The 22453-nt window shown below is 45.7% G+C and overlaps 1 protein-coding gene across 2 annotated transcripts in view; it reads left to right on the top strand.

Moving 5' to 3' along the window:
- Positions 1–22453, top strand: part of ANKDD1B (ankyrin repeat and death domain containing 1B) — a 679018-nt gene that overhangs the window by 190513 nt on the left and 466052 nt on the right. For both annotated transcript variants that reach the window (XM_069627461.1, XM_069627462.1), the window contains one exon: positions 9696–9794. In XM_069627461.1, the coding sequence (XP_069483562.1) occupies positions 9696–9794 (99 nt within the window). The remainder of the gene's footprint in view (positions 1–9695; positions 9795–22453) is intronic.

The raw sequence follows: 22453 nt of genomic DNA, 5'->3' as shown, positions 1-22453 counted from the left end.
CCTGGCGCCCATGGCGCCAGGACTGACGTTTTCTATGAGCCTGGCGCCATAGGCGCCAGGACGCTGTCCAAAGGGCCCCTATAAGGGGTTGCTGGGACCTTCCCCGGGGACTTGATGTCCGCTTTCGGGGACGCAGGGCCTGAGCCGGCTCCCCGGGAGCGGGCATCGTGACAGCACTCCCCCCCAAGGCCCCTCCCAAGGTTGTTCCCTCCGGGGGTTTTGGTTTGTTTGGGAAGAGTCGGTGGAATTTCCTGACTAATCGAGGTGCATGCACATGGTCACTGGGTTCCCACGACCTCTCCTGAGGTCCGTACCCCTTCCAATCATTTAGGTAGAAAAGCTTTGACCTAAACATTCTTGAATCTAAAATGTTCTTCACTTCGAATTCGGGTTCCCCATCTATTTGAATAGGTTCTGGAGGTTTGAGTAGTCGGGTTCCGGGTACCACTGGTTTCAGAAGTGACACATGAAAAACAGGGTGAATTCGCATATTAGCTGGTAAATCAAGTTTAACCGCTACTGGGTTAATTATTGCCGTAATAGAATAAGGTCCCAGATATTTTGGGTTAAAAGTTCGAGGCCCTTTGAGCGGTAAATGTCTGGTAGCTAACCACACTTGATCCCCAATCTGATACGGAGGTGCTTCACTCCGATGTAGGTCAGCATTCTCCTTGTATTTTCTCTTGGCTTGTTGTAAATGCGTGGTTGCCTCTTTGAAGGCTCGGGTAATGGTAGAATGCAGATGTTCTACTGCGGGCACTCCGAGGTTCTGAGGTGAGTCGAGGTTTGAGGTTCGAGGGTGATGTCCAAACAAGGTATAAAAAGGACTATGGCCAGTTCCAGAGTGTACCGAATTATTATATGCGTATTCGGCTATCCAAAGAATGTCTTTCCAGTTGCTTTCAGATTGCTGTAACATACACCGTAAGTACTGCTCAAGGGTCTGATTTGTCCTCTCGGTCTGACCATCGGTCTGAGGGTGGTGACTGGTCGATAATCTTACGTCGATTTGTGCCATTTGACAACATTTGCGCCAGAAGTGGGAAATGAATTGGCTTCCCCGGTCAGAGATTAGTATAGATGGGAATCCATGTAGCCGAACAATATTTTCGAGGAATTCTTTGGCTAGGACAGAAGCTGAAGGTAAACCTTTCAAAGGAATGAAGTGGGCCATTTTGGAAAACAAATCCACAATTACCAGAATGGTATTGTATCCCGAACAAGGAGGCAAGTCCGTAATAAAATCCATTGATAGGGTGTGCCAGGGTGCTGGCGGTATGTCTAGAGGTTGAAGGAGACCGGCTGGTCTTTTCTTTTGACCTTTATTTTGGGCGCAAACACCACAGGACATCACAAAAGATTTAACATCTTTTCGCCAAGAGGGCCACCAGAATTGTCGTTTCACCTTTTCCATTGTCTTGGCAATACCGGGGTGTCCCTCTATTAATGTATCATGATAACCTGAAATAACTAGTTTGTGTAAATCCTTGTGCGGCAGGAATAAGCATCCTTGGTAATAAGGTAAACCATTATCTATGGTAAAGTCTGATCCCTTTTGTATCCAATCCTGAAGGACTGTAGGGTCAAGGAGTTGTTTCACTCTGACTTGAATGTCTTCAAGCGTCTGTAACAAAGTCATGCCTAGAATTCTCTGTTCGGGAATTATTGGTACTGGTTCTGAGTTTGTATCAGATTCTCCCATTCCAATTCGGGATAAGGCGTCTGCTTTGCCGTTCTTGCAGCCAGGTCGATAGGTAATCACGAAATCAAATTCAGCGAAAAACAAAGCCCATCGGAGCTGCCGTGATGACTGAGCCTTGACGGTTTTCAAATACTGTAAATTCCGGTGATCAGTGATCACCGTGATGGTATGTCGAGCGCCAAGTAGGTAATGCCGCCAGGCTTTAAAAGCGGACTTTATGGCTAACAGTTCTTTGTCAGTGATTGCGTAATTAATCTCTGGTGCCGAGAATTTTCTGGACCAAAATGCTACGGGATGCAGTTGGTTGGTTTCAGGATCTCTTTGAGACAGAACTGCTCCCATGGCTAGGCTGGATGCGTCCGTTTCGACGACATACGGGAGATCTGGACGTGGGTGTTTCAATATAGGTGCGGAGGTAAACTTAGCTTTTAAATCCTGGAAGGCCTGCTCGGCTTCTTCAGACCATTCAAAACGTTTATTTTTCCTCAAGAGTGCAGTAATGGGTTGTACTATGCGTGAAAATTCCGGGATAAACCTGCAATAGAAATTGGCAAAGCCGAGCATGCTTTGAACCCCTTTTACAGAGCTAGGTGATGGCCATTTGAGGATGGCATCCACTTTTCTTGAGTCCATTCGGACTCCTTTGGGTGTCAGGATGAAACCGAGAAACTCAACTTCTGTGGTATGGAAAACACATTTCTCCAGTTTAGCAAATAGTTTGTGTTGGCGCAGTTTTTCCAGAACTGCCCTAACGTGTTTTCTGTGATCAGATTCCGAAGAGGAGTACACTAGAATGTCATCGATATAGACGACAACACAAACATCGATGAGTTCCCGAAGGACATCATTCATGAAGAATTGGAAGGCAGCAGGCGCATTGCACAACCCGAAAGGCATTACCTGGTATTCGAATAATCCATGTTTTGTACGGAAGGCTGTTTTCCATTCGTCGCCTTCTTTTACTCGCACCAGATGATATGCCCCCCGGGGATCTAACTTGGTGTATATGCAAGCGTCCTTCACCTGGTCAAGGAGTTCAGGGATCAGAGGCAGAGGATAACGGTTTTTAACCGTTATCTGGTTCAATGCGCGGTAATCGATACAAGTTCTAAGGTCGCCTTCAAAACCATTGGCGAGGTATTGATCCAAATATTGTCTCAAATGCAGGTTCTCAGGTTCGGTAAGGGCATAAATCCTGCTACAAGGGGGTTGTGCACCGGGCACCAGATCGATTTGGCAATCGTACGATCGGTGAGGAGGTAACGTGTTGGCCTGTTCCTTTTGGAAGACGTCCTGAAAGTCCTGGTATTCCGGAGGTAATTGTATGGAGGCAGAGGTTACAGATGCTAGATTAATCTTCAGGTTTTCTGGGTAGCATGTTTGTGCACAATCCGGGAAGGTTATTCTCTTAGCTCGCCAATCAATTCGAGGATTATGTGTCTCTAACCATGGAATTCCAAGAATAACCTGAAACTGTGGAGCCTTGATTACATCAAACACAACTGCCTCCCGATGGCCGTCAGGACCAATAAGAGTCACCCCAGTAGTGGAATGTGTTACCGGTCCAGAGACAATTTCAGTTCCATCGACTGTGTTGATGACATCTTTGCTGGTTTTAGGACGGAGAGGGAGGTTAATCCTAGAGGCCAATTCACGATCCACATAGTTTCCAATAGCCCCACTATCGATGTATGCCTTTATTGCATGCAACCGCTTAGGCTTTTCTGGATCTACGAGAACCATTGGCACAATGAAATGCGAGGTCTGAGAGTTAATTTTCAAGCTCGGCAAGCGGACCCCTACGCTTGTCGGGCTGAGTCGTTTCCCGAAACAGAGTCTTCATGGTTTTTATCAGCGGCTGCTACCGCTTTTCGGGGCGGTTTTGCCGGGCAATCTCGTAGAAAGTGTCCAGAGTTCCCACAATAAAGACATAATTTTAACTGCCGCCTCCTTTCACGTTCCTTTTGAGTTAAGGGTTCTTTAACCCCTCCAATTTGCATAGGCTCAGAGACATCAACTCCCTTGGGGTTAGCGTGGGTCTTGACCAACACCCGGGTCTCAAACCTGGACCGATCTGTTTTTCTGTTTTGAAGTCTGTGATCCAATTGGACCACTAAGTCTATATATTCTGTGCATTCTTGGGGCGGATTTACAACTTGGGCCAAGACATCTTTAAGTTCTCCGCGTAGACCTCGATAAAATAACGTGACTCTTTTATCCTCTGGCCATCCCGTTTCAACAATTAGTCTATTAAAGGTTGCAATATAGGATAGGAGGTCCTGATTGCCCTGTCGCAGGGATAGAAGTTTGTCATCCAGAGCCTGCCCCTGAGAGTGTCGAGCAAATAACCTTTCCATGCTTGCTTGAAATCCTTGAAAATCACGGAGAATCGGGTCATCTTGAGTAACCAGTGGAACTGACCAATCGGCAGCGCAGCCGCTGAGATATGACAATACAAAAGCTACTCTGGTCTGATCATTAGGGAAGGCCCCAGGTCTGCATAGGAAGTGCAAACGACACTGATTCATGAATACGGCGAATCGTTTGGGGTCCCCAGCAAAGCGTTCAGGTGGGGCCAGCGGCATGTTTCCAGGTAGATTAATCTGCACAGGGTTACTGGGAACCACAGGAGCGGGGTGCCCTCCGGAACAGGGTAGAGGAGTTTGTCCAGCTTGACCTTGCAAAAGCTGTCTGGCCAGGTCATCAGTTCTTTCCTTTGATATTATTAATTCCCTCTTGAGGGCATTAGTCTCTTGACGAGCGGCATGTACTTCGGCCCGTAATTCCCCCAGTAATTGGGCCAACTGATCAGTCTCAGAAGTTTCCATAGCGCCTGGCTGGGAATTTGTAGGAAGGCTTCGCGTTCTGTAACGCTCACCTGACTCCCACGGGGGCGCTGGCCTGGTTCGCGCTGCTGTGACCTCGTCTAAGGTGATGCGCAGGGTTCGGAAGACGGACTGGACCGGGCCCCAGATCTGCCTTGTCTGACTCGCAGAAGTATCCTTCTGTAGGTGAGAATAGGGAGTTAACTGTCTGCGGGGTAATGCAATCGGCCTCCCACTTACCCCTCTCACCCTCCTCAAAACCCTTCTGTGCTTCCCCGTAGCGTCTCCCCTTAGGGTCTGGAAGGACGAGCTCTCCATCCTTCTTCTGATGCAGGGGCGCGTTGGTATCTAGTTACGTCACTGGATTTTCGGATGGGTGAGAACCAAACTTGCTTGGCTTCCAGGTAAGTTTTTCTATAAGTGGTTCCCCTTGTGTCCATGCATTAATGTTCTAATGCTAATGTCTTTTCCCCATAGGGGCCGGGGTACGGAATGCCGGGGAACAGGCACCGACCCGAGGTGAGCGGTGAAATCCTTGTGGAAATCAGGTAAGTCTTTAATGAGTGTTTTGGTAATGTCTTTTCATTCACTCATTAACGCTGATGTCTTTTTCCCCTTAGGGGCCGGGGTCCGAAAATGCCTGGATGCGGCGCGGACCCGAAATGAAAAGGGAATGACCCAACAGGTAAGTCTTGACATGGAGTTTTAGCTTCCCTTTTCCCTTCTTTCTCTCACCTTTGTTCTTGTCTTTTTCTCCCTAGGCGCGGGGGCGCGACTGCGAATCTGGATGGTCGCTGCTGAACATGGAGGCGCCCTGTAAAGGTGAGTAGAATGCGGCGCTGCAGCGATCGATGCGATGTGCTTTTAAAAATAAATGTCTTCCTTTTCAGGATTGTCGGCGAAATGTCTCTGGGATGCAGATGTAGCAGGTGAGGCCTTTTCCTTCTTCTGTTCTCTTGTTCCCTTCCTTTGCAGGTGATTCAGGATGCTGGCAGGTGTGGCAGAAGTCAAGATGCAGGAGCAGACACGGTGAGCGTCCAGCTGCTAGATGCAGAACAACGCGAAGCACGTGTGGCTGATCGGGTGTGGTTTAAATAGCCTTGGAAGAAGTTCCTAGAATGTGTCCTTCCTCCAATCAGGTATGTATCCTTCCCCGACCACGCCCGGGTGGTAAATGAGTCCCACAGGTAAAGTAGTTCCTTTCAGGCCTCAAGGAGGCCGGGGTTCTGCAGCATGGTCTGCATCAGGTAAGTGCACCCAAACACTTTCATAATGAGCTGGCGCCCATGGCGCCAGGACTGACGTTTTCTATGAGCCTGGCGCCATAGGAGCCAGGACGCTGTCCAAAGGGCCCCTATAAGGGGTTGCTGGGACCTTCCCCGGGGACTTGATGTCCGCTTTCGGGGACGCAGGGCCTGAGCCGGCTCCCCGGGAGCGGGCATCGTGACAGCCACATGTTTTGGGCTCCTTACTGTCATATAGATTTTACTCTATCAAATGTGCAGGTGATCCGACTGGTAGACTTGGATGTGGTCTCAGGTGTGCAGTTTTATTGGCTTGTGCCATGTAGATTAAGGATGGACGCCAGACTAATATATTAAAGGAAGATCTAGTAGGGTTAGCTACAAAGTTGGGCAAAATAAATAAACCCTTGAAACGACCTTCCATATCTCAGAAGGGCTTCTCCTGAACAACGAGTAAATGAAATCAACTGCATGGTTTCTCTTGTGCAAATAACGTTTACAACAAACAGGATGGGTTCTCCTTAGGGTTAAACAGCAGATCCCTGGGTTTTATACCTCTCAATCTGGGCCTCTTCCTGGGGCACACCACCCCTTCTCAGTCACTCGTAGTCTTGGGGGGTTAAGTGTCCCCACTCTTCATTCTTAACTCTGAGGTCTGCATATCTAGGTCCTCTGCTTCTCATCCTTGACTCCTGGGAGACCTCTGCCTAATCTCAGGCTGTTAATATGCGTGCACATTAAGCCTGGTTAATGGCAGAGGCTGAGGCTGGATAATAGCAGGACAGGACCCAGGGCTTCCAGAAATAGGCTGGTAACTTGAGTATCTTTGCAGGAAGCTGTTAGTGCTTTCTCCACCTCTGTGTCTCAGGGTCCTGGCTCTTATTCCCAACACCCCGTCCTCATCTACCTCCTGGGTGAGCATTAATAGTCTTGTGCCTTAAGCAAACTATTCTGCATCTCCAGTGCTTTCATCTCCTCCCTAAATCTCTTCCACCTCCTCGATGCTACATCACATGCATGCCTCCTCAAATCACAACCTTTAGACTAAGGGTTTGCACGTGTCTCCTTTTTTCTCATCTCTTGCCTTTACCTCCAACCTCCCTTTTGATGTTTCTCTTCTTTTTCTCCTCAGCTCCTCTATTAACTTCACCTCCAACCTCCTCTCTGATATTCCTCTGCTTTCCCTCTTCAGCTCCTCTCTTGACTTCTCATCGAAGCCCCCTCTCTGATATTCACCTCAGCTCCTTAACTCATCTCCTGACTTCACTCCAACCTCCCCTGATGTTCTGACTTTGCCCACTTCTTGACTCCTCTCTTGATTTTACCTTTGTTCTCTTCTTTCCTAATGCTCCTCTTTGCCTCCTTCTTGACTCATCTTTTCATCTCCTCCACATGTCGTTTCATGTTACCACCAACCTCCCTCTGCACTCTCCTTTTCTCCTCCCTATAGAATGTTTCCTTCTAACCTCCTTCCTCTCAAACGTCTTTCTTCTGCCTCCTCCCTTCACCTCCTTCTTAAAACATCCACTCTCCTCCTGCTCCTACCAACCACCTTCCTGATATTTCCTCCTGCCACCTCCTGTATTCCTTCCTCCTTCCAATCCTCTTCTACTTCTCCTTCCATCCACTGCTATCCAAGCTCTCTTTTATGTTTCCTTCTCAACCACAACTGCTTTGTCTGCTCTCCTCCAACGACCTTCAAACACCCACACATGCTCATAGTGACTGTCGTTTTATAGCAGGCTAGCTCCTCTGCCATGGATCAGCCTCTTCCCTCTTGGAAGCCTCTCTGGGCCGTTCATGGAACTCAGAGGTTATTAGGAAGGCATATTCGGTGGATTGGACTTTTTGGTGGTCAGAAAGGATTGACATTTTTGATTGACCTCTTTCACATATTTATCCGTTGTTGGATCATTACAGTGTCATTGGCAAAAAGGCTATGGTGACCACAGTGGTTGTTGCAAATAAAGAGTCAGTGTCCATAAAGAATATTTGACTCTCTGGATATATCTAGGATGTTACAAAAGACTTTATACTAGGATGGAAACGCTGGAGTATAGAATAGCATATCTGTCCTGCTTTTCCCAAGGGATGGTCCAGAATGAGAGTTTGAGGGTATTTTCTGAGGATGGACAAGCAGAGGTTTTTCACTCCATATCTGGCGCTTGGGCTCGAGGTAGATGGGTAGATGATCTGGACATTATTGAATCCCTGTTTGGGTTTGAAATGTTCATGCTTTATGGGTATGATGGCGTGTTTAGATATGGTATCTTATGGAAGGAGGGCAGTGGGTACTTTTTAGACCAGTCTGTCTCAAAAGGAACACAGTGCCAGTTGTGATTAGGGCCCACTTTTTCATTGGTGCCTGAGCCAATTTTATGCCCCAGTCTGACCCTGTGGATAGCTCACGCAAACCGCTCAGAACTGTCAATAGATATGTGGTGTTCCTGCATACTTTTGTCACATGGATATATAAAAGGATGAGTTTTATTCCAAGTATTGGTTGAAAGTGTCTGCTGCTCCTACAGATTCCCAGGTGTGGTCGGGGGGGGGTGGGGGATGGCTCTGCAATCTTGCCCTTTTTCCAATTATAATTGCAGCCAAGCTTCCTATATGTTTCAGAACAGTTTTGACATGTATGCAGATGATTCTCAGATTCACCGCAAACCATGTGGCCTCAGCCACTTGGAAATTCAGGTCATATTCTGCCTCCCCATGATCAGCCAGCAATGGCTTTAAAACTTCCTTCTAGGAAGTTGGTCATCTTGATCTATGGGCGAGGAGCAGCGTCCCATAGGCTATAGGTCCCTGCACCAGACCTCAGTCCCCAGTCCCACACTGATTGGATCTTCTCATTACCATCCATGGCAATTTGTCCTTGAGACATGTTCTTGCCGGCTCACTACCTTCTGGAGAATCTTATTTACTATTTTTACATCAGATCACTGCCATGAATGCCTTTAACTAATTATGGATACTGCATTTTCCTTGATGTACACTCGCACTCGCATTGAATCGCCGTCTTCAGCACACCTAGGACGTAGTAGATAGCATGTTGCATGAGCTATGCTCTGCTATGGAAATACGACAATATAAGCCATGATTGCAAATGTTTGACTCATAAGCCCTGTTTGAAATTGTATATACTAGCTTACAAGCTCTGGACATATAACACAGGTCACTGGTTGCCTTGGAATCTGCTGCTTCTCACCATTGGCAGGGAATGCGAGCACCTGCAGGTTCAAAAGCCTTTAAAACGGGGCTCTTTGCTCAGTTAATGGCACTTGGCCCTACCTACTGAAACTGCGCCAAGAAACCCTGCGTCACGCCCTAAAGCAGTTCTGTACGTTCTTGTGATAAAACACTCCAGAGGCGTGTACACTACCAGTCTCGGACTGGCCTATAGAGTATTATGTCAATGCCCGACCAGAAAAGCAAAATGCTACCGTGGGCCAGTTTTTCTGGTCAAATCGGGCCACTTTTTTGGCCAATGTGGGCCAGTTTGATGAGTTACTTCACTCTGCGGCTAGTAGTTTTTACCATCGGTGCTGAATACATATTATTTAAATTGCACAATTTGCATCACATTTTGTCAAAAAAACTCCCCCATAAGTACTATTCAAACAGTCTGTCACAAAAGGAATGAATTGCCATTTGCAAATGTGGGCCATTTGTTCACTGTTGCCCGAGACAATTTATGCCCCAGTCTGACCCTGTACACTACAGACCCACTAAGGGCCTGATTCTTGGATGTGTTATATAATGGCGCAATCCGAAAACGTTGTGTGAATCAGGCCCTTAGTCTTCACGATGTTCCTCCTCCTTTGCCGATCGCACAGCAGTTTTCCTCCAGTCTCCAGTAAACTGCTAAAAATGAATATCTGCAATGGTCCGTAACCCTGTCCTGTTTCTTTTTCTCTGCAGTTGAGGCGCACGGCGCTCCATTTTGCTGTGGCGGGAAACCATTATACGGCAGTGGAGTTTCTCCTCAAGCACCAGGCTCACGTGAACATCGCAGATAAGGTAAGAGAACACATCAGCTTCCCGTGGCGTGTATTTTCTCACTGCTGCTGCGTGTTGCATGATGCGAGTGTCGCAATTTTTAATTATCTTATCTTTTGTTTTATGTATCAGGAGTGATTGGCATATGGTCTGACCATTATAAAATAGTTTTTGATATGCACCTACCTATCCCAACAAACAAAAACGGCTAACAAGGCAAGTAAAGTTCTGTCCAGAAACTTTAAAAATATTGATAAAGCAGACTTACAACTCTGCATCAATAGCATCTTAGCGGACATCAATGAAAAAGATTCTTGTGACACCATAATCAAAAAATACGATCAGCAGATGCTCACGTTAATCAATCAGAAAGCACCCAATCGAGAAAAAACTGTAAGACTCAACCTTAACCATCAAAAATGGTTTTCGCGTGAACTCATCTCTCTCAAGAAAGAAAAAAAGCATAGTGAAGTTGAATGGCAAAAAAACCAAACTGAGGACCACAAAACAAGCTGGAAGTCACTAGAAAAATCCTACAAAACTAAGATCAACGAGGCGAAAAAGAACTATTTCAATAGTCAAATTGAAGCGTCATCCAATTCAGCCAGTAAGCTATTTGACATTCTCAAATCCTTAGAAAAACCTAAGGCGTTGGCCCCTGAATTTATTCCCTCACAAACCGAATGCGAAAACACTCAGGCTGCATTTGCAAATAAAATATCCAAAGCCAGAGAACGAATTACATTATCACAGGCCAATAAACCGCAACACAGTTTACCTACAGAACAACTAACCGCAATGGACAAGGAGAAGTTTCAATTTCAATCCATCTCTTCAGAAACTATGTTAAAAACGTTAGCAACCATGAAACCATCCTCCTGCGCTGAAAACCTACTTCCTCCCAAGATCATCCTACAACATCCCGAAATCTTTGCGCCACTCTATACTAGAATTGTCAACACCTCATTTCGGGACCAAGTAGTACCCAACAATATAAAAAAGGTTACCGTCACACCCTTGATTAAAAAACCTACCCTTGATCCTCGCGACCCTAACAACCTAAGACCCATCACTAATTGTAATTTTACACTTAAAGTACTAGACAAAATAGCAACAGCCCAACTCCAAGAATATGTAGAAAGCCATGTGATCTTACACCCTCAACAATCTGGCTTTAGAGCTGCGCACAGCACTGAAACCGCCATGCTGGATTTACAGTCCAAAATGCTGGAAATTATGGATCAGGGAAAGGCTGGTTTACTAATATTGTTAGATCTGAGTGCCGCCTTCGACCTGCTTGACCACCAGCTCTTGCAACAAGCACTGGAGAAGGTCGCAAATTGTTCCAAGGAATCTATAAGCTGGTTAACATCCTTTTTAGAAAACAGAATATCCAGATTACACTGGGGTGACAAATTCTCCTCCGAATTTAACATCTTTTGCGGGGTTCCACAGGGAGCTAGTCTATCCCCTTTACTTTTTAATCTGTACATCCGGCTTCTATGTGAGCTACTACAACAACTCCAGATATTCTTCACCAACTATGCTGATGATACTCAGCTGGTCCTGGAACTGACTGGGGATTACGCTAAAGATAGTAAGACTCTAAATACACTCTATGGTAACATCGAAGACTGGATGGACAATAACTGGATGTGCCTGAACGCAAACAAAACCGAATTAATGGTATTCGGTTCTACTCAGGCACGTGCCAAACTTTCCGCGGAATATCAGGCTTTCAAAATCAAAGAGATCCTTATACCTGTGACAGACAAGGTTAAAACTTTAGGCATGACGCTGGAAGCATCTCTCAATTCTGATGCCCAGGCGACCTTTGTTAGTAAAAATTGCAACTACTACATCTGGCTACTTAAAGCCATCAGACCACTATTGAGTGAGAAAAACAGTGCCACAATTGCAAGAGCGACCGTCATGTCACGTCTAGACTATGGTAATGCTCTCCTGGTAGGAGCTAGTAAGCATAACATCCAAAAATTCAGGCCAACTAGTCCAGAACAACGCGATCAGAATGGTCAAAATGAAATCAAGAAGTGAACATATAAGTGAAGCTAGACGAGACCTTCACTGGATGAGAATAGAGGAACGTATTTAATTCAAGTCTATGTGCCTTACTCACAAGTGCTTATATGGCAAAGCACCTGCCTACATGAAGTCCAAACTCACATTTTACCATCCTCGTAGGGCATTAAGATCAGAGGCAAATGGATTGATAACACCCCTGAAATTCAAGAAAGAACTCGGCTTGGGCAGAGCTTTCCCGAACCGAGCAGCCTCCAACTGGAACAAATTACCTAAGCACCTTAGATTGGAGTCCAACCTTCTGGTCTTTCGCAAAAAACTTAAAACAGAGCTCTTCAAGTAATCCCTCGTCTAGGCCACTCTGAATCAGCTAACCGTTATAAATCTGTCTGCCGTCCCGTCGCCTCTTCTGGCTCTATCTTGAGCATGTACATGTCTTTTTGTAAGCGCCCCGATGCCCGTGGGCAGTCGGCGCTATATAAATATATAAAATAAAATATAAATATAAAAACGTGCTCAAAGGTAGTCAAAAGCTAATTTATTCTTGTCAAAACAGGTAACATGGCTAGCCAGGCTCGGACTGGCCTACAGTGCAATAGGGCAATGCCCGAAGTGAATGCCCAACATGCGAGTGTGGGCCAGTTTTGCTGGTCTAAGAGCAAACTCATTTTTTAGCCAAAGTGGGCCAATTTGATGAGGTACTCTACCATGCAGCTAGTAGTTTTGATCAGAATTACTGAACACGTATTCTTTAAAGTGCACAATTTGCAACGCATTACTAAAAAAAAGTCTCCCCTTTGGGTACTTTTTAGACCAGTCTGTCGCAAAAGTAACAACATACCATTTGTGGTTGTGTCCCACTTTCTCATTGGTGCCAGAGCCAATTTTATGCCCTAGTCCGACCCTGTGGATAGCTCACGCAAACCTCTCAGAACTGCCATTGGATTCAATGGGTCTAGCACAATAACCTATTGGTGCTTTAGGCTGTTTGAGGGTAAGTCCCAGGGGAAGGTCACGGGGGGTTCGTTCCATTGCCTATTTGTAGCTGGGTGAAGGCTGAAGATTCTCTTGCCCTGTGGGACCAAAGTAAGAGCATAGCATGGCTCATGTATTTTCTTTTATAGGGGAGTAAAGAGGAAGGAAACGGGCAAAAGAGTGTTTTTCAGCATTCTATAAATTCAACTATGCTTTTTGATTTGATTGGCCCTCATTAGGACCCTGGCAGAAAGGGGTTTACGCCGGCGTAAAGCATGGCGTACCTTTCCGCCAGACTACGAGTTCCCGTAGCGCCATGGTGATTTTTTCGCCTGCTTTTTGCAGGCGGAAAAATCCATGGCGCTACGGGACTTGTTGTTAATTACGCCACCGTAATTTACGGTGGCGTAATTAACACCTTCCCCACTCCCATTATACCCTATGGGGCAAAAATGGGAATGGGGAAGGGTAAATGGGGATTGGGGACTTACCGCCCCGCCAAGGTCGGAATGGGGCGGTAAGTCCGCCAACCCCCATGGCGGAGTTGGCAGCTCTGCACCATGGACCATGGTGCAAATTGCACCATGGTCCTCCGCCAGGGTCGTAATGAGGGCCATTGTGTTTTAGACATGGGTACTAGTGTGGAAAGTACGCATGGCATTTGGGGACCTGATGAAGAGCCTAATGGGAGAGGGTTGAAACAATTTGCATACTAAGCACGGACTGTTGAGGGACAGTTCATCCACCATTGTGCCTGCCAGAACCTAAAACGTCCAGAAACCTGGCATCTGTATAAAAAATGCATGTCATTAAGATCAACATACATGCATGCTAATCTACTGAGCATGCTACTTAGAGTGGGTCAAAGGTGGTGTGCTGATGGTATAACACACCAATCAAAATGGTTTACTATTGACCCACATGTCATTGCAATAAATGTACATGTATATACGTTGGTGGGTGTGTCATGTGAGGGAGTTGTGAGGGTGTTGTGAGGAGTCTAAGGGCGTCCTCACTTCTTTCCCCCATATATCCTCCTCCCAGGTGGCCAAGGAAAGGCTGTCGCTATCGGGTCTGACTCTGGGGTGGATATACAAAGGTGGATCACCTGGGTGGAGGAGACCTCGGGATTGGGGATGAGGCACCCTTAGGTGAGACACGGTATCCCCCATTTCCCTTTTATAATGAGACCAATATTCCCCAGGCCTTTGTGGACTATTACCAGTCCCTGTCCTATTTTTCGAGTAGGTCATCTCCCAGGAACCGCTAGTTAAATACTGGGATGAGGAAGAGATAAACCAGAGCTATACATTCTCCCTTTATTGACTTTCACACACACACACACACACACACCAGTTAGGTGCGGGATAAGGAGGAGGCAAACAAGAGCAATGCAGAACTCCCAAAACAGTAATTGCGGTCTAGTCCTTTTTGGTCCAACAAACCTGGTGAGAGGTTTAAAAGCAGGAAGAACAGTAAACATGGAGTCAGCTGTGGAAGCAGGTCTACGGACTGCTGGACGAGAGCAGACCTCTCCTGGAAGGCGGCATGGCAGACGGAGTGCTTGAGGAACCTGGAAAGATGTGTATGCAGTGGGAAGTGAGGTTAAAGAAAATTGGAGGCCTGTGGTGTAATATGGAACCGGCGTGACCAGGCAAAGCTGTGGAGTGAGGCCCGAGCTGCGAGAGATGCATCAGAGTTGGGAGTGAAGCCACGAAGAGCCGCTGCAGGGACGTACCGAGGCGCTGCACGAGCAAGAGAGAGCTTGCGGCAGCTGGAAGCCTTACTGGGATGCCGTAAGCACCAACTGGTGAGTCAGCCTAGGAAGGGGGACACCAGGATGGCAGGCAAACATGTAAGACTTATAAGAAAGTTAATGGAAGCAAAAGGAAGCATATTGAATACCAATCTGAATAAAAACTAGTATTTTGACTACCCATCTGAAATGGAACCAATCTTTTAATATTGCTATGAAAGAAAGCAAGTACACTTGAATACCGTTATGAAACAAAGCAGTTTTGTGTAACTTGAGTGAACAAGCAGTGTCAAGCGCCAGGAGAGTATGTGAAAGTGCAACAAGTAAACGCTGTCAAAAGCATCATGAGGATGTGAGATGAGAATGAAGCAAGTACCACTGTAAAGCTGGCAACCTGTATATGAAGAAGAAGCAAGCAAGGTTTGTCGGTGGTGTGACCTCTAATAAGTGGACAGTGTGGTCCAGCAACTGCCCCGAGACTCAGTACACACATCTATGGAAAAGGCACTGAAAGCATTCACAAATAAGCTTGTGATTGACTATAAGGACTTCTTGTGTGATCTGAAATTAAGGAACTGAACTCTATGAAATTGGTGAAAGGTAAACAAATCAGAAGAGCTTGGAATTATCCGAAGTAATTTAGTTGTTTTGAAGTGGTTGAAAGGCTTGCATGCTTTGGGAAGGTGCCCCCTTTTTGCACTGTGAACTATTTGAACCCTGGGGAAGAGAAACCCTTTGAAAACCAAGAGCTGGAAGAAGCTCTGAACCTTTATTTGAACACTTATCATTTTGATGCTGACATCCCTGCACATTGCATACTAATAGATGGGAGGGCAAGTATAGGTTTTGGACACAAACAGCTATTTGCTTTGGCTCTCCTGACACAGACTATCCTTACTTTTATTTAGGTTGGGCAATCCCACCCTAGCATAGGACAAGTTAGGCCTTTTCCAACCTCCTTTTTGTTTAAAATAAAAGTGTATATTCCAAACTTTAAAGTCTGTTGTTTGTTTCTCTGTCACAATGCCTTTACAGAGTGTAATAGGCATGCGGGACACATCATCATCATCCCAGGGAAATTACATTCTGCTCTACAGGCCATGGTGTGTGATGAATGAGTGCCACACATTGGTAACATTTTTACAAGGACCACATCTATCACATGTACATACACACACAGGCATTGATCCATTCATATAGCTCACCTGGTGGTATTGCAGCTGTATCTGGTCCCCCAATGCTGACCGATGCCACTGTGGGGACCATGGCAGCAACAGCCTCCTTCATTGGGGTCTGGGTGCCTTCGCCTGGACGGTCCTCCTTCTGTGAACATGCCACCAGTTTCTGTTTGGTCCTACACTGCATGTCCCCCCAGCGCTTCTTCACTTCCTGGAATGCTCTTCGTGCAATGCGGCATTAACAATGGTTGTCAGTACGTCCCAGAGTGCCGTCCTGACTACAAGGCTGGGACATTGGCCTTTGAGGCTGAAGAGGTTGTCCTTATGTGTATTCATGAAATCACCATGACCTCTACCTCCTCCTCTGTGGAGTTCTTGTTCACCACTTTTCCTCACCTTCATCAGCAGAATTCCTACTCAACTTGGTGGATGCAAAGTTGTGGCCGACCAGTGTTCCCTGCAGTGTATCTCTGAACTTCCTGGTTTTCTCCACTTTCTATTGGCATTTGCACTTGTTTTTGCCACACCTCAAATGATCAAGTGTTTTTGGGCACATCATCATATATGTGACATCATGTGTGCCTGTTTTAGGTGCCCCTCACTACATGCACTTGTTTTTGGACACATTGTCATATGTTTAACATAATGTACATTTTGTGCACTTTATTTACACACTTTTTAAGCGCAAATATTTGCTCCCTTGTACAAGGCACATGTTTCAATCATTTTCAGAGAATTTAACATCTCGAGTAAGGTGTGTAATGGCAAAGGTGCATCTTTGCCCATTACATGTTTTTTAGACTCTGCCCCTAAATTCATAAGCACAAACTTGGAGTATAGATCTTTTTTCCCAGGAGCGAATTCTTGTCACAACATAAAAATCAGAGGATTAATAATTAAACTGGCTTGATTAGCCCAAAAGAGCCTAGCATCTAATTATGTAATAATAATATTGTTTTAATAATGGAGGCATCAGAGAGTGATTAGCATCATAGCTAATCACCTTCAGAGCTCCTCACAGCCCTGCCCTCACCACTCCACCACGCCAATTTATGTGCCTCTGCAGCTCCGTACATGATCCGTGCCTGTGTCAGTCAAGAAAAATCCAGGACGGTGGTAACTAAGTGCCATGTTCTAAGAGGCTGTACAACAAACAAGACAAGGGGGGGTCATTACAAGTTTGGAGGCAGCCATGGTGCTATTAGGGAATGGGGAATGGTTTTCTGAATGGGGACTTACCGGGTCCTCCAAGGTTGGAATGACCCGGTAAGCCCCCATTCAGAGACACCGGACCCAGGTTTGGAGGCAGCCATGGTGCTAATAGCTGGCCCGTTATTAGCTTCAAGGTCCCTTAACAGGTCCCGCTAAGAACGGCTGGTCAGACCAGCCGTTCCTGGTGGGACCCGCAAAGGCACCTCGGAATATGGCAGTAGGGGGTTAACAGCACCGGCATCCTTACCGATGCCGTTAACCCTGTACCGCCATACTCGGAATGTGGCCCAAGGACTTAATACCATCAGAACACTGGCTGCCGGATGCCTCAGGACTCTGCAGATATCTTGAGGATCTATAGAGGTCGGTCACGCTCACCATGCATATTGGCGGGCAGCAATAACACTAGTGGGCTGAACCAGCTGAAGCTACACCCCGAAGACACACAGACACACAGTTACAGTGGGGCCATCACCGAGAAGCTCATACATTTGGTTGCAATATTCTCCATGATTTTTTACATGGAATCCTAGCCACATCTTTATGACATTTACTCTGGATTTGGAATAAAAGTATTTAAGGTACAAGAAATTGTGCACAATTTACTTTCACAGTTTTCTGATGATGTGTTTGAAGGCTGCTTGTGCTTCTTTCTTATTTCCAGCATTGGTGGTCTGAGACAAGCTCTATAGGACTTAATGAGCCAGGATTGTTGAAGTATCTAACTATTTCTGAATAGAAAATATTGCATCATGCTTAGAAAAGTATATTTTTCTTTTTTGTATTGCAGTCATCTGCAATGTGACAAGTCAGAAATGCGAGGCGGACAACTTGATAGATTCTGTTGACAAGGAGCCATTTTGTTAAATTTATGGGTGTGACAAACGCCTTGCCTTCCCTACCCTATCAAGGATATCCCTGCCTATTAAACTAAGACTATAGGAAAACACTTTAACACCAAAAGGTATCTGTCCCTCACAGTTATACATGCAACATGATTATACAGGTTTATTTGGTTGTTCAAACTCAACAAAAGAACAGTATATTTCAAAATTAACTTTATAATCAAATATCATGTAACCAGGGTTGGATTACCTTCCCCAGGATTAATGCAGGTTTTCTCAAATAAAAGTACCAGACAGGAAAGTTATTTTCAATACCTAACATCTGCTTCAAAACCAACACAAAGTTCCTTTCATTAGCTAGGTTCTGCTTCAAACACAAAGTTTCTTTCAATAGCCAAGTTCTGCTTCCAACACAAAGTTCCTTTACTCCAAGAGTTTTTCACTTGGCACTTGGCTTGCCTTATTGTTAAACAAAGTTCATTACACTTCAGAATAATTCCTCTTTGAAGAACGACTACTTTTACATTTCTTCTTCACCAACAACAATGTTTTGTCAGGATGGTTTTATTACAGTTCATCATTAACACATTAGTGGCCTTGCCATTTGCTTTCCACCACAATATTTCACCTCAATGCAGTGTTTCAATGTCTTCTTCCTGGTCCACTACCCTGCCAGGACTAACACTAAGAATCTCTTTCCTGGTATACTCGCCTGCCAGGATAAAACTCCTAACACAACTAGTAGTACCTTGGTGAGGCTTGCATCACCTTTAGAAAAGTCTTTGACTTTCCACAACATTGAGATTCACAGCGTTTTCCATTTGGATGCAACACCCATTGATACTGTTTGTTCCACTGAATTGTTTGCCACATCAATGGCGGTTACACTCCTCTCACCCTTAATACTTTCTACAAGGAGGGGTTCTCTCCTGCCACATTTGTGTTCCTACTACAACACCATTTAAGTGCTGGTAATGTCTTGTATTTAAGATTCTCTCTTGAAGCTGTTTCCCTTTATGTCTACAGTTGCCTCTCTTTGGCTTAGGCAATGCTGGTTGTCCTCTTCCCTTTCAGATAGTCTCCGTCTTTATAGCCTATTAGGGAAATGGTATCCTCTTCTATCTCTAATTGCCTTTCTTTGGCTTGGGAAATACTGGTTGTTGTCTTGTTCATATATTGGGGGTCATTCCGAGTTTGGAGGCAGCCATGGTGCTATCCTCCAAACTCGGGTCCGGGTAGTTGGAATGGGGACATTCCGACCTATGCGGACCCGGTAAGTCCCCATTCCCATTGAGCCCCCATATGGCTCAATGGGAATGGGGAAGGAGCTAATAACGGGCCCGCAAATTGCGGGCCCGTTATTAGCTCCATGGTCCCTTAGCGGGTCCCGCTAAGAGTGGCTGGTTGAACCAGCCGTTTCTGGTGGGACCCGCTAAGGGACCTCGAAATGTGGCAGTAGGGGGTTAACGGCACCGGCATCCTTACCGGTGCCGTTAACCCCCTACCGCCATACTCGTAATGACCCCCATTGTCTCCTCTTTACTGTGGCAATGATAGTTACAATCTTGGTGCAATATTGCAGCTTCTTTACTTTGACAATGGTGATTAATATTTCTGTTTACCTCTCGCTTTCTCTCAATATGATTATCACACCAACATTGCTTTCTTTCATCAGTTTGCCATTCAAAATACTTGCGAATAGCCAACGGTCTGCCACTGAGCTCCCCAGGGTCACCTAATGAAGGCCAACTCAGCGGCCTCTCCCTGTGCGTCCGTTCGACCTGCTGCGGCTGCTGCTTTGGCTTCTTCTGTTGGGTCCCAAGCTTCTGACAACTCCAGTTGCACTTCTGCTTTCTGCGCCTTTCAGAAAGGCAGCCTGTCGTGCTCCTTACACGCTCCGGTGATCGCAAGCCACCGTAGTAGGGTACAGGATAAGGAGAGCTTCTCTCTCCCACAGGACAGCCTGTCAACACACTGGTTCCCGCTGCATGACCTCTTCACTTCAGGTCTCCAACTTCTACGACTCTCTCAGCACTGCAATCCATTACAAATACAGCAGCGGTCCCCGTGTCTAATTTCTCTGCTTCTGCGACTGCTGCTGGCAACTTCTTCTACTGCTTCTGATGGCCTACACCTGAAGGGGCTTTAAATATTTGAAAGTCCTGCTCAGATGTTGGCCATCAGAAGCACTAGAATGCATACTGCAGTTCTGAGCCCCTCTTCTTCGTCCCAGTACCTGGAGCATTAGGGGACTTAAAGTCCCTAATGTTCTTGTTCTTCTTATCATCAAAGACTTCAATGTTCTTTTTATTTAATTGATTCTGCTTATAGAATACACCTTTAGGAGAGGGTTTTAGAGGAATTAATGGGTGGGTCATGATTTTATAGTTCCAACCAAAGGGGAAATAATGGTTCAGAAGCCTATTAAGGCTCTGATCTCTACATATATCATTCCCATAATTGATTATAAGGCTTCTCACTGCTAACAATTATGGTAATTCTGGGAAGGGAAATCTTAATCCGACAACAAGCCATTAGGTATTCCGCTATTATGGAAATCTCACCCTCTGAAGAAGATGAATACTGCGTCCTTCCTGATGGAGTTATCCTATTCCCTTAGTGGCCTTTTCCTCGCAGGTGATCCATCTGACTAATACCACCCCCAGGGCTAGGATCAGGTAGCGGCTGCCGTCTCCTGGCCACCTGGGAGGTGACTTCTGTGAGGACACTGCATGATTCATCACAGCAAGTTATCAGAAAACTAGAATGGATCACCTGTTAGAAATGTGACAGTATAATTGTGAACAGTGTTTTGCAGCTGCACCTGCTTTGGAAAAAAAACAAAATCTTGTTAGACATAATGGAGTAACTATGAGGAATTGCCATCTGGCAAGATGGTGTAGATGCCCTGGATTCTTTTGGGTATTAATTCATAGACTTATGCAGGTAATTCCATCTCAGAATTGGTGATCTGATAACCAGATCCCACTTTCATAAGCTCCATTCCAAAAGCATAGTAGCCACCTGTATCATGCTGCATCAGTCTCCTGATCTGCAGCTCCTGCTCTCCAGTGGCACAGAAAAGGGTTCAGAGGTGACAGGTGCCTGTTTGATAGCTGCTGTGACAGTCAGGTCACCACTACATTGCAGTGGCTGCATTTAGGATATGCCCATCTGTTCCCAAACCACATAATTATGAGAGTTTCTAACCTGGTGGCAGATGTAAACTTTAAATATAAAACATACCTGAGTCCAGGGTATGGTGGCTAGTATCTGTTATAATTATTGAAGCAACATACATTTAATATCATATATGTGTCAGCACTGTGAAACCAGCTCAGCTGAGGAAGGGCTATGTGTATTCTGGTCAGACAGCCTGGCCCTACCAGCTTCCAGGGAAGGACACGGAACAAAAAAGCCTCTCCTGTGATCCTTTGTGAGGCCTGGTAACACCTCTCTCCAGCAGGACAGCCTCTCAGCAGAAGCTGTCCTGGCAAACATGAATCAAAGGGCACACCCATTCGAAAAGGACAAGCCTCACACCAGGGTGCATCATATCAAAAGGGCCTTTGATGCTATGATCAAGGGAAGTGAGCAGAGTTAGTGTAGACAGAAGATGATCAGCATAGTTGGAAGAAGATTCTACCATCTTGTTTCTCTCTCTATACTTATTTCCTTCTTGTCTTGCATACTATCTTTAGCACAAAGGACTTTGGGTATGATGTCAGAAGGCAAAAACCACTTATTTCAAGGACAGGAATTGGACTCCTTAAAGCAGATTTGCTTTAGTCCAATCACCTGTAGGCTTTTGTCTATAAATGGGGGAGTCTCCCACTCCTACGTTGATTCACTTTAGACTTCAAGACTTAAGGAAGAATGATTTGAATCTCTTTTGGGAGAGCTGGGCTTTCTAAAGTTCTTAGCCATTGCGGTGAATAAGGAGGATTCCAAGGCAGTGGCAAGCTGTGCTTCCTACCCACTCACAGGGCACATTGAGGGTGACTCCTGCTGTGGACCAGGATCTGCCACTCAGCACCTAACCTCTCTAGGCTTGGCGAGCAGAATCTGAAATGATTGCCCCTGTCCTAGGGCCCCTGCAGTGGAATTCACAGCATTGTGAATGCAGGACAGCCAGGATCTATGTTTCCACTGTCAAACCATCTTTATCAACCTCTGAGTGCCCTTCGATGCTTCGATTTTGTTTAATGTTACCACCAGTCAGTTAAACAGGGTGTTAGCATAGAGCTAGGCAGACATTTTTGTTATCCATCTATACATATACATAATATCTATAAATATTAGGTATGTTTCTGTACTCAGCTGATGCAATTTATCAGTTTTAGGTTGCCCTCTGCAAAGTCCACCCACTTCAACAACAGCTACCATTTCAGCAAACAGGATGAGCATGGTTCTACGTGGTCACCTTTACCTTCCACTATCGCAAACATTTGGAAGTTACTTCTTTCTACACCCAAATCTCTTCACACAGGGCACAGTGGTTCCAGTGTCAATGAACAGTTAATTACTAGCTCAACGTTTCAGTCTCTAAAGAGTGAAACAATGTAGGACGAATGCCTCCTCATGAGCTAAAACTGAAAGTAAGTGCTGTAATTATGCTACTACGCAATCTCATGCCATCACTGGGACTCTGCAATGGTACAAGGTTGACAATTA

The sequence above is a fragment of the Ambystoma mexicanum genome, chromosome 6p (genome assembly GCF_040938575.1).
Source record: "Ambystoma mexicanum isolate Mex_15411 chromosome 6p, UKY_AmexF1_1, whole genome shotgun sequence".
NCBI classification, from domain to species: domain Eukaryota; kingdom Metazoa; phylum Chordata; class Amphibia; order Caudata; family Ambystomatidae; genus Ambystoma; species Ambystoma mexicanum.
Note: the sequence above shows the minus strand (reverse complement) of the source record. Positions and strands in the feature narration are given on the sequence as shown.